The following is a 12,561-nucleotide window of genomic DNA, read 5'->3' on the forward strand; positions in this document are numbered from 1 at the left end:
ATCACACAGTAATGACTAAATGCAGGTCCTCATTTGAACACCATTGGTGGCACTATTACTGTCATGTCAACATAGTAAAAAATCTTTGAACACTTAACTATTAATCACTAATAAGAACTTGAACTTCCTAGTAAATTCTTTCTAAAGACATCATGCTCCAACAATGGCACAAAGGCTTTCAGTCTTACATGTAGAACAACTTACCACGGCACCCAACAGATGTGCTGATGACAGAGCCATTCATTTACAAGTTAGGACAAAAAAATGAAGAAAACAAGATACTCACTTTGTGCAGGATTAACCTGAGACACTTTTCTCTTCGTCTCCTTATCATCAGAGATGATCTTGCCAAGAATGGAACCCAGCCTTGTGTCCTTCATTTTCTCCTTTTTGTGCAACACTCCAATACAAAATTCCTCTAACTGCTTTGTACAGGACTTATGAATATTCATTTCACAATCTGTGTGCAAAATAAGTGGCAGGAATCAGTAATTGTACAAAACAAGTGGCAGGAATCAGTAATTGTATAAAACAAGCGGCAGGAATCAGTCATTTTACACAAAGAACACGAAAAATGACCATATCAATTTTCTTGCAAGTAAGCAAAGAAGATACGTACTAGTTTTAAAGGACAAAAATTGTGTAACATTCAAATACCAAGCAACTAACAAAAATAACTTACTGGCACATTGATAGCCCTGGGGTGCAACACCCCATATTATTAGGCCACAGTGGTTGCAAAACGTTACACAGTAATACGTGTGTGGAATAAAGTGGTGGTCCCTGTACACTTGCTGAAATAGAAGAGAATATAAAATTAAAATACCATCCTTCCCAAATGTTATATGACAAGGAATAAAATTGTCCTTCTTCTTAACTCTTGGATTTTAGCCATTATTGTATATGATCTAGGTGTATTCTAAGGGCATGTATACACAAGCAAGAGGTGTCATAAATTATTGGCTTATTATGTATAGCTTGCAATTACTGCATGTGCATAAAATTGCAAATAGAGTCAGTAACAATGTAAATAAAAATAATCATGTAAAAATTAATTTCTACCAAATACCACTTTATAATTAATACTTGTTTTAATAAAAAATATTTGGCATCTCTGAATTTTCTCTGATGCATAAAAAAATGAATTTACTTTATAATCTTTCTATCTAATATCTGATGTTAGCATCACATAAAAATCTATATCTAAAATTCTGATTCATCATCATCATCATCATTACTGATTTCATATCAGATGTTCCCTTTGAGGAGTTCGACAAGAAACTATTTCTTTCCACTTCCATTAGTGCTCTTTTTACAAGGTTTCCTGGGCATTTCCAACATGACCTTGTCAATTTTTGAGATCTGTTCATTTATAAGCCCTAGACGAGGGGTTCCCACTCTTTTTATGGCCATGCCCCATCTAATCTCCTCTAAAATCCTGATGCCCCCTGTGGTGATACTATATAATTCAAAACATAGTCTTCTCACTACCCTTCTTATGAATCCTACCATTCCAAGTCATATCTTTCCAAAATTCCTTTGTTTTCTGTTAGTGCCCATGATGATAAATGTGCAAATTACTAGGCTAAAAAAAACAAACACTGGAGAATGACTCATTACACAATAATGAAGTAATGAAGATTTTTAATAATGAAACAAGGGGGAAATTAAGGATACAAAATGGGAAATCCACTTAACTAACAGGGACATACTGGTGACTTGATGAGACAACATTAACCATTAATGGACAGGGTAAAAAATCAAAATGCTGTACCACAGGCTGGAGAAACTTAGAGGTCGACCAATTTAAGAAAAAACATGTCAATGGAATGAGGAAGATATGCAAATGCACATGGTGTAAGAAAAAAATTCTAAAATATTCTCCCTACCTTCCACAAGAAGTTGGAAACGACTATTTGTGGGGCCTCTTTTACAAAACAATTGCAAATTTTACCAAGTTATAAATGTTTTTCTAATACATAATGTTGTTATACATATTTTGCAAAATTATAATTATAGCTCACACAATATCAAAACAGATGAGAAATAAAATCAAATAAATTCTGAGCATATTTGTTGTGAAATATTTACATAAATTGACCGAAAACAAGGATGCAGTAACTTTTTTTGGATTTATACATGTCTTTTCTATTATTTCTTTGCACTTTTCTTTACAAAATTACATTTATAACTGCCATACTAACATAAAAGATAAGAACTAAAATCAACAGCAACCCCTTGGTATATATATTAGCAAATTTATAAAAAGACATGTGAGTACATCCTTCCTTGAAGTCACGATCACGTCTAAGCTGCCTGCTTGATTTAAGCCAGTCTAAAAGTTGCCATTAATAAATTTATGGGCGATAGAAGTGTGAATTTATGGGCTATAGAAGTAATGGCACCTCTTCCCTGTCTGATTCCCCCAAATCGAAGGCGCGTAATATTGTCACTTACCACAAGTGACCCCGTCTTCCACCCAAACCCTGTTATTGCTACTTGTAAGCATGCCTGCCCATTAAGGGATAATTGAAGCAAAAAGCCATGAAAAGGAAAAAAATCATCAAACATTTAAAACATTGAGGGGAGCAGAAAAATCTTTCTTTTTTCAACTTTAAGTCACAGTAGCTGCGTCAACTTTATACGGGATACATCTAATTATGAATATTAATGGGTTTTTACGCAACAACTATAGTATTTTCCCTTCCTATAAAATAGACCAAAACAAATATGTTTTGCCTTATCTGCAATACTAGCAATGACCTATGCATCAAGTTATCACAATTACTATGGCTTACCTTTTTACTACCTCTGAATATTTTATTTCTAGTCGTTCTTTCTTTACTAACATAAAGCGGACATCTGTCTATCAACTGTATAGCAACTGGACTTCGAACTCCATAGTATTTCAATAAGATAGTGGCTAGACTAGAAGCTGTTACAGTCATTTGGTCTGTCGCATTCTTGAGGTCTTCCCTGAAAAATAATTATGAAACATATTAACCACAGCTCCAAAACACAATTCCAGACTCATAGGTTAGGCCTGAAAGCTTTATCCTCTAAACAGAGGTGGAAAAACTTTGTTTTTCATACAAATCTAAACCAAAAGAAATATAAACTCAAAGACATTAAAAAATTAAAGATTTGATAAGTTTATGAAAAGGTAGCTTACAATCTCTGATTGTAATAACCGGTTAACACTGCGTTTGGAAAATATCCTGTTGTTAAGACCGAAGGTTTGTTAGCTATGAAAAATAAAAATTGATTTTAAAATTTCTCGTTGTCATAATATATGGCTTTTGTTTTCCCTAATGTTACATAAAATAGAAATCAATGTTATCTTACAATCATTAACAAGACCACTGTACACATAAAATACTATATATGGAAAACATACATTACTAAAAAAGCTGCTATCAATACCAATAGATAAAAATATATACTACAAAACATCAAAAACATAAAATTCAACAGTCATTGTCAATTATAGTCGGGCTTAAGAAATATTTCAGTTATCATTGGTATACTTACATTACTTTAATCATGATACTGTATATAGTAATATAGTAATTAGCTTTAGTTCTGTTCCTCAATCAATGGGTTAACAAATGACAGGTAATATCAATGGTAATTAAGAAGGAAATTAGTTTGTATATTACAATAATTTCAATAGTTCTTAAGTCTTAAAAATCCAACTTCTTTCACTAATTAAAAGCTTCAAATTTCTCTTGCTCATATTGCTTATCAAACATTTTCCAAAATTAAGGGGGCCGGCTGGAACCCTTATATATGGGGGTATAGGGCGAAAAATGCAGTCATGAAAAAATTCATGGAGCTTCATATGGCAATTGAGAATACGTATACAAAATATTTCGTCAAAATTCCTCTTACTTTCGTAGTTACAGGGTAATTAGTTAACGTAACTCAATAAGCCTAAAACATTGATCAGTACAAGAAAATGCAATATTTCTTCTATTATCGTAAATTTTAATAATTATTATCAAAGAAATTGGGAGAAATGGCATCTGTAGACATTCCCCGAGTCGAGAAGGGAGATGTCAGGCAGCTACCAAGTCCAACCATGATCCAGTACGAGCACAAACTTCAAGTAGTCTACACGTTAGATTTCACCTCTTGCATTCGCTTGCTTTTACGTATGTTTATGTATGTTTCGGCAAGAATTTCATCATGCCAATGAGGAAAAGACAAGGAAAACATCTCGCTAACATACAGACGAAGAAAAATCGCTCAAGTATTATTACAGAATATCATAATATACGCGTAGTTAGTGAAGAGAGAGGGGAGGGTTGCGTAGTAACGCCCCAGTCTTGCCTGACAGCACACATCACACTGTGCCCAAGCTACAATCTTTGAGCAAAGAGATCTCCATTTATGATAAATAACATAGTTTTGGTTTTTTAATACCCAAAATGGAATATGAAATTCATAATAATCATGATTTATTAAATTGTCTTTGTAAAAAGAGAGTACACCTTCGAGTTTCACCTCTGACAGTATCTTGCATTTACGTTTGTTTATCTTTGTTTCGGCAAGAATTTCATCATGCCAAAGAGGAAAATACAAGGAAAACATCTCGCTAACATACAGAAGAAGAAAATTCGCTGTAATAAGCCAAGTTAGTGAAGGGGAGAGAGAGAGTTGCGTAGAAAGGAGTGCCCCATCTTGCCTCAAGCAGTGCCCCAGGCTACGATATATGAGCAAAGGGATCATCATTTATGATTAAATTATGATAAATAAAATAGTTTTGGTTTATTAATACACAAAAAAAGAAATATACTTTCATAATAATCATTATTTATTAACATTGTCTTTATAGAAATACAAAGGAAAACTTTGAACACCCGTATCTCAAAACTATACTTATTGACCTTCAAAATCTATCTTCTCACTTAGTTTTAAAGTTATAACATTGGAATTTGGTATATAACTCAGAAAGACATTATAGAACAATCAAATGAAGCCCTTTTTTCCAACTTTTGTTTCGTCTTTTTTTTATCAAATTTTTTCTCCTGATTTATAGGGTTTATTTTTTTACCATATTGAAAAATTCATATCTAGCAAAAAAATTACTTTTAGAAAAAAAAAACTCCTCATTTGATTGGCGGTCTACATCAGGTCTATATATAGTAGTAATCCTAGGTCTTAATATTAAATATCAAGGGAGGAGATAGAATTTGAAAAATGGTTATTTCCGGGATAAATCGCCCTGGCGTCACAAAACCGAAGGTCAGAGGCGAAAATCATATACGGTTTGGAGATGTCCCAAGTCACATTATTAAAGTGGTATGAATATCAAAGTCCTGTCCTTAAAAAATGGCATTAGCCGGCTGGCCCCCTTAAAGTTTTCGGTAATATAGTAAACTCTAACTTGTAAGCCAAATCTTTTTTACACTTCAAAGACTTTGGATCTTCTGCAAAGCAATAACTGTAGGCATTTAGAGACTCCCTCTGAAGATGTTAAAAAACAAAACCACTGATACTTACGATACAGTTTCTAAACAAGGCACTAAAAGTTGTTCCACAATGTGTAATTCTTTGGTTTTATTATGAATACTTTCTTCTAATAAATGGTCAGGAGGACCAAATATTGACCCAAGACCCGCACTTCTTTTATTTCTGAAATCCGCTAACTGCTCATTCAAATCTTCTCTACATTTTTGACGCGCCTTCCAAAATACCTGTTGATGAAGAAAAGAAATTAAGTAACAGGAACCTGATTCATGAATTCTTAAATAAATAACTTGCAAAGCACACATCTAGTGAAGACTTAAACAGTAACATTCCGGCTACATTGCCAGCAATTATGGCAGATTAGTCAAATGAAACCATGAAACTATATAAACCAGTCTGGGGCTTTCAGATATCCAGTGAACAGTTAATAAGAAGCTAATTTTAATTATTTCCAACAAATCGAAACTGTTTAAGGATTACATTTTTCACGGTTACCTTACGAAGAATTTCTTCTTTGTCTAATTCGTTTTGTAGAGTTTCGTCTATTTCATGTAAGACTGTTTCGTCCGTATTACTTAACCGAAGAGGCTGCAAAACGAAAGTGTTGATTAAAAGAGGATTAACAATTTGAACATAGTTTCCTGACATAAACAGTAATGCAAAAGACTTCATATGAAAATAACATTAAAAAAATTATATTTCATTTAAATGCTGTAAGTGAAACAAACAATACTCACTGCACCGGGATATAAAAAACTTGAAGTAATTTCATAAGCCCATCTCTTCATATCTTTTCCTACACCTTCCTTATAAAGATGTGTTATTACGTAAAAAAACTGTAAAAATGAAAAATGAATGTCAGATCATTCTCAATATCCCTGTATTATGGGTAAATAGATAAAATATTCAATTCAAATACATTACTACTTTGAAATAGTTAACTTATACAGAAATAAGCAATGCAACAACATTTTTCTATTTAAAACAATCATACTAACCAAACTGGAAGAATCGCAGTTAGATATTACATAATTCATGAAAACCGCTAAGTACGCATTGTGGTTCCATAATCTACTTAAACTCTGGAATGGGCCATGGTCTTCAAGCTGTAAGAAGGAAAAAATCAATTACTTTCACTTATCATACATGTACTGTACCCCATTTCAGGAGGACAACTATGAACATTTGAAAATATAAAAATCTATCAAATTAAAAGTTCTTTCTTTGACAATACACACAATGTGACACATCAGATTGTTTTGCAAGAGAAGAAGCACTTCAAACAAAACTGTCAAAAGATATAGTGACATCTACAAGCCTAGAGTTTTGCTGTTACCCTTGCTCACTCACTCACTCACTGGTGCCAAAATATGGCTAACCTTGTAGCTACGTTCATTCAACTGTTCAGCCACACAAAAGATTTTCTCCACTAAAAAAAAGTCCATGTACCCATAGAAACACACAAATATCAAAATTTTCTTTTATGGTGTTGTAAAGGCACTTTAAAATATCAAATGCACAACCTAATACTAGCAAAAACAATTTAACCCTACGAGTAAGAGAGATTATCACGAACGTGCAGTTTTAGGAGAAACCACAATTTTTGTTTAAAGACTAACAAAATGTTTGTTTCATTCTAGAGCAATAACAAGTGCATTTACTTCTTATGTCGGGCCACACTGATTTCACTGACTACCTGGCAGCAATATCCAGCATTACAATCAAAGTATTACCACCCTGCCATTTTTAGCAGTTTTCAACCTTTATAAAAAGTATCTTTATCTGATATATATCTGTTTTAAAATGTAAAATTACCTAAATCTTTGTACATTATATTAATATGATACATCACTCTTCCTTTATGAGAGCAACCTTACCCAGGTTGCATTAATATAGCCATGACCTGCAGCTTGTTCTCATACTGTTCTGAATAAAATAAAGGTTTGCAGTAAACAGATTAGCAGAATGGATTGCAAATCCAAAACTAGGCTGCTCCTTCAAAACTAAGGCTGCTTACGGGTAAAAGTGTTTTAAATGACTTTAGTCCTTTCTGTAACTCACATTATAAATAAACAAATGCAAAGAAGGGGAAAATGTTTGTTATAAGAAAACAAGTTAGACACAACAAAGATAAGCTAAACCAAGAGTTCTGTATGGGGGTTAAATTATTTATACTAAGAAAGTTTCTCAACAGTACTTTGAACAGTTCTAAACTGAGGAAGAAAAATACCTCCAACATATAACTGCATGTTGACTAGGCAGGAGGAGCACCAAATCTAATATTTTTGCAAAACAAAGTTACGCCTAACTACAAAATTTCTACTGTCCGAGGCCTTGAATCTGACCATTTGCTGGGGGTCTTTATCTTGCCCAACAGCTTCAATTCCTTCTTTTCAGTTTTAAAAATGCTGAATAACAAAGTGGGCCCAGCGCTTGGATTCACTGCCTAAATTTCATTCCCGACATTACTGAACTGTTACCAATTTTCACCAGCTTGTCACCCGTTCTTTCCCCATGACCAAACCATGAAAAAATACCCTGATCCATTTTCTCACCTCTGCTAATTTTGATACTATTTCTATGTGTCTCTACAAGGAAAAAACTTGACTGACTCTTCATATAGAGCAGGGCTATTTCAAGACAATTGGCTTTGAAGAGCAATAGGATCAAAATCAAAATGTCTTGACTAGATGAAATACTATACAGGCAGTCCCCAAGTTACAATGGTCTAAATTTAAATTGATGCAATCTTACAACTCTTTTTAAAAATATATTCATAAAAATTCTTCTCCTACTTTAAGGCAAAAATCCAAAGTTAAGGCGACATTAAGCTGGGTACTAGCTTCTGAGCTCCCTCGTGTAAATAAGTGTCGCCATCCTACCAGTGTGTGTGCAAGCCAACCACAGGATTAAGTTAAGGCTTTCATTGCTTTTTTTTTTAATAAACTTTCAAAAGTTACAATCAGACATACATCGAGTTCGACTCAAGTCGCCGCTTCAGGAACAGATCTCTGCCGTAACTGGAGGACTACCTGTACCACATTTGAATAAAATGCCAAGCAAGCAGGGAAAACACAAAATTCTTTGCAACTTTATAATGAGCTAATTGTATGACCAGATGCTGATTTTACAAGCTCAAAATTTATAACTACGTATTACAATTACGAGCCTACTTTCCTAAAAACTAAAGAAGAATCGCCATAATTAGCTGGAACCTAACCATACATATTCTGGTACTTACAGGTTCAGGATCAGAAAATTCTTCATCTTCCATACTAAGAATAGGTTGCGTTTGGATAAATCCCATCATGTTTGGAGGGCCCACAACCTAAATCAAGAAATAATATTTTATTTGTCTACTTAAATTACTCACTGATAATAAAGACAATATTACAGTAAACTGGACAAAGAAATGTCACTTAGCTTCAACAATAAAAAAAAAAAAAGCAAATTCTATCCTACAGAAAATTAAAACCACCAAAAAATACAACTACAGTATAAAAAAATCTAATTCACACCAATCATGTTATTGTATATGACACTACAAGTCTCCACAGCACTACAGTACTATGACTTTTGGTTCGCACTTAAACATAAATTCTCAGTCATACCTTGATGAATTTCTAAATCCTACTCAGTGATCAATTTCACATACTTGATAACGCTTGAGAAAATACATATTCTTCTAACCTAAATGGTCATAATGCTCTCAATTCTTGGATAATGATCTTCATAAATGTAAAATTCATATAAATTTGTAATACTAAAGTGTGTGTGTGTGTCCTACAACTATGAACACAATTCTAATGTATCAACAAACCATTCAGACCACTTGCTTCTGATAAGATCAAAGTTATTTTTTTAAAATGCCCACTGTTTCTAAGCATATATTAAAACTTGTCACTGAAAAATTTGTTTTGATGCTCAAAACAAACTCATGATAAATTTTCATATTTACCATAATTCATAAACCACATGATAGTGTACATGGATATGCTTCAATTTATAGAAGACTTTATGGGTGCAAGTGAATATTAGACAAATTTACTCAAATAATGTACTGTGCAGCTATGTTATCATAACACACAAAATCTGTTAGCATATATGTAAGACAACTTTACATCAGCATGTTCATTTCCTATGTACTGGTTCCTCAGATCTGATGGGAGTGCAGGCAAGAGGATATGATAAAGGAGACTGGTCAGAACTTATTTTGGGTGTCTACTCCCATACAGGGGAACAGTTGATGCAATGATTTTGATAACAACTTATAAGTTCTCTGCACAGTCTGTTCAGTTCCAGCAGCATCCTTTCTTCCTTTTTAAATTTCATCTATTCCTTTCAGTTTCTTCCTGCCTACCTGCTTAACATCAACTTTACTCTGCTGCAACTTTCACTTCCCTTTTAAGAATAAACCCTTTGAACGAGCTGGAGCTCTCAAATTTCTTTATAGTAACAATGCATCATGAGATCTCACCCATAAGACACTTGGTGATATCTACTCTACTATCCTGAATCATACAATGGTAGCGCGGACTCTAAACTGATTTATCGTATGACCAAATTCTTCTGTTTTCAAAATCATTATTTTCCAAATTCAATTGTGGTCTCACTTACATATCTAGAGCCAGATTTTGACAGAAAATGGGGAGATAACTACGTTTTCTCTAATCATCATCATCATCATCATAAATAATAATAATAAATTTTCACCCAAATTGGACCAGTACAATAAATCTCAAAAAGTTTATAATAGTACTCAATTATAAATTTGTAAAAATCCGAAAAGTTGCCTGTAATTCATTCACTAAGTGTACAAGGCTCCGTATATATTTTCAATACTATTTCCAATGCTAAAACAAAATCACAATCACCATCTGAAATCAGTTTAATAACATTACAAAATACATAAAGTTACTTTACACTTGGTGACCAGGTTTAGATAATGATTATGAACTTACGGAGTTCTATGGTTACCTAAATATGATGGTGTATTGTTGATTCCTATTAACATAAACAACCTAAATTAGTGTAGTTTGTATCTTTTGTATACTTTAGATTTAAACTGTCATTAAGAATTTTAATTTAAAATGCAAAAGATATTAAATAATTAGTTAGTCAAAGCAATTTTAGTCAAGTGAAAATGACAAGACTAAGAAAAATGTTCATCCACAGATACCAAAATCTTATAACACCTAAGATTAAATTAGATTATTTTGAAGAAAGCATGGGGGCTTAACAAAGAACACTGAGGGGCACATTAAACTCACACACACACGCACACACAAACACAAACATAAGCAAAGCTAAAATTAGGAACCAAATTAATAAAAATAATTATATGAGATGTTCATCTGATGAAAGCTCAAGATGTGGTATCATTTTACCTGTCCATTAGGGCTTGTAGGGCTTGTAACCTGGGAAGTAAAAGGGCTTGAATGATGCGATCCCGGTTTAGGTGGTAGGCCGGGTAAGGTTGGTCGGCTCGGCAAGGGGGGAGGAGGAGTGGGAGATAGGGGAGGAGCCGACGGTGCAAAATCTCCACCACCATCACCCTACCCCCCAAAAGTACAAATTAGGATATGGTGTTATTAAGCAAAGAAGCAAGACATAATACAAATCACCAAGGAAAGCAGAGACAGCTGTGACTAGATTCAGACGATACAGTGAGAATTTATTTAGCAAAAGCTTATGGCAGTCAAGGGATAAAATTTATTTCAGTAGTGTTACCCTAAGTAGCAACTTCAAGGAAACAACAAGAAAACTGCTAATAACAGCATAACAGCTGATTATGGTTAAAATGCAAACAGAAATTCATGAAAATAAAGAAATAGCCAAGGCTAGTTATTCACTGCAAGAAACTTCAATTCCTAACTGATTATAAATTAATAAAAAATCCCAATTAATCACTGATTATAAATTAATAAAAACCAAAGAATAAGAATTACAAATTGTGCAAATTCTTGGGTAATACAGCTGCTACTATAATCAGCAAAAATAAACATTTAAAATTTCTTCCGGGAATAACTGCAAGTTCCTTTTCAATAAGAAAGTTAATGGTCTCATTTCTGATAGAATAGCACCTTAGTTATATATAAAGATGGATTCAAGAAGTTAATCTGTTCCAAAAGCATATGCCCAAATTGTAAAATGAAAGTATAAGGAAAAAGAAGATTGCTCGTATAACTAAGTGAGCACGAACTGTTGATGAAACTACTCTCAACCCTTGACTTCCTTAATGCTTGAGTTAAAGAACAACTATAAACTTAATAATCGCAGCTGTCTCACATTAACCAAAAGCTTGCTAACCTCAACAAAAAACTTGCCAACAGTTGCACCTGAGTATTAACTATGCTACCTATAACTGAAACTAAACATGTCTGAAATTGAGCACAACAAATATTCTGACCTATGATGGGTAGAACATACGTACTCTCAAATAGTGTTTTCAAAAAGCAAATGGCTAAGACATACAGTATTAAAATACTTCAACATTATGAACTCAACTAGACTCTATGTAAAACTGTACTATCATTTTCAAATATGCCAGTACTTTCTCAGTAGAAAATATTATCCAAATATAAGGTAAGTAAGTATCAATGTAAATATGATGCTCTACATATTTATATCATTCTTGATAAAAAACAAACTTATTCTTAAATAAAAACTTCTGACTAGCCTACAATCATGGTCTTCAAATATCCAGATGCATTAGTCCCTTAAAAAGGATACAATACCCATCTTGTAGCACAACATATAATATGATCTGGTTCACACCAACTCTCAGCTACAGTCTTGTACCCATGTCATATAATCTATGAGCAATAAGACGTCCAAGGATTATATCTTAGTCACACTATTTCCCACTGCAGACTGTAAAAAAAAACCTCATTCTAATGCAATCTTCACTAATTATCTATATATCCTCAGATATAGTTAGTACTGCAAATCTATTTTGACATTCAACACAAAAGCCTTTCAATGTTTATCTTCAAAAAGTTTTAATGCATTACACTTGGATTCTGTAAAAACATTCATTGCATCCTTTTTATTTTACCTTTAGTTAGGTAACAAGTTGGTGACACCACT

At 33.2% G+C, this 12,561-nt stretch overlaps 1 protein-coding gene across 18 annotated transcripts in view; it reads right to left on the reverse strand.

Moving 5' to 3' along the window:
• Window positions 1–12,561, reverse strand: part of LOC135216228 (rho guanine nucleotide exchange factor 12-like) — an 823,284-nt gene that overhangs the window by 736,517 nt on the left and 74,206 nt on the right. For 15 of the 18 annotated variants that reach the window (XM_064251362.1, XM_064251370.1, XM_064251373.1 and 12 more), the window contains 9 exons: window positions 10,860–11,027; window positions 8,714–8,800; window positions 6,471–6,578; window positions 6,210–6,308; window positions 5,953–6,060; window positions 5,506–5,699; window positions 2,799–2,976; window positions 683–794; window positions 287–460 (listed from right to left, as the gene is read on the reverse strand). In XM_064251362.1, the coding sequence (XP_064107432.1) occupies window positions 287–460; window positions 683–794; window positions 2,799–2,976; window positions 5,506–5,699; window positions 5,953–6,060; window positions 6,210–6,308; window positions 6,471–6,578; window positions 8,714–8,800; window positions 10,860–11,027 (1,228 nt within the window). The remainder of the gene's footprint in view (window positions 1–286; window positions 461–682; window positions 795–2,798; window positions 2,977–5,505; window positions 5,700–5,952; window positions 6,061–6,209; window positions 6,309–6,470; window positions 6,579–8,713; window positions 8,801–10,859; window positions 11,028–12,561) is intronic. The other 3 variants (XM_064251368.1, XM_064251364.1, XM_064251372.1) reach the window with 2 other exon arrangements.

The sequence above is a fragment of the Macrobrachium nipponense genome, chromosome 6, assembly GCF_015104395.2.
Source record: "Macrobrachium nipponense isolate FS-2020 chromosome 6, ASM1510439v2, whole genome shotgun sequence".
Classification (NCBI taxonomy): domain Eukaryota; kingdom Metazoa; phylum Arthropoda; class Malacostraca; order Decapoda; family Palaemonidae; genus Macrobrachium; species Macrobrachium nipponense.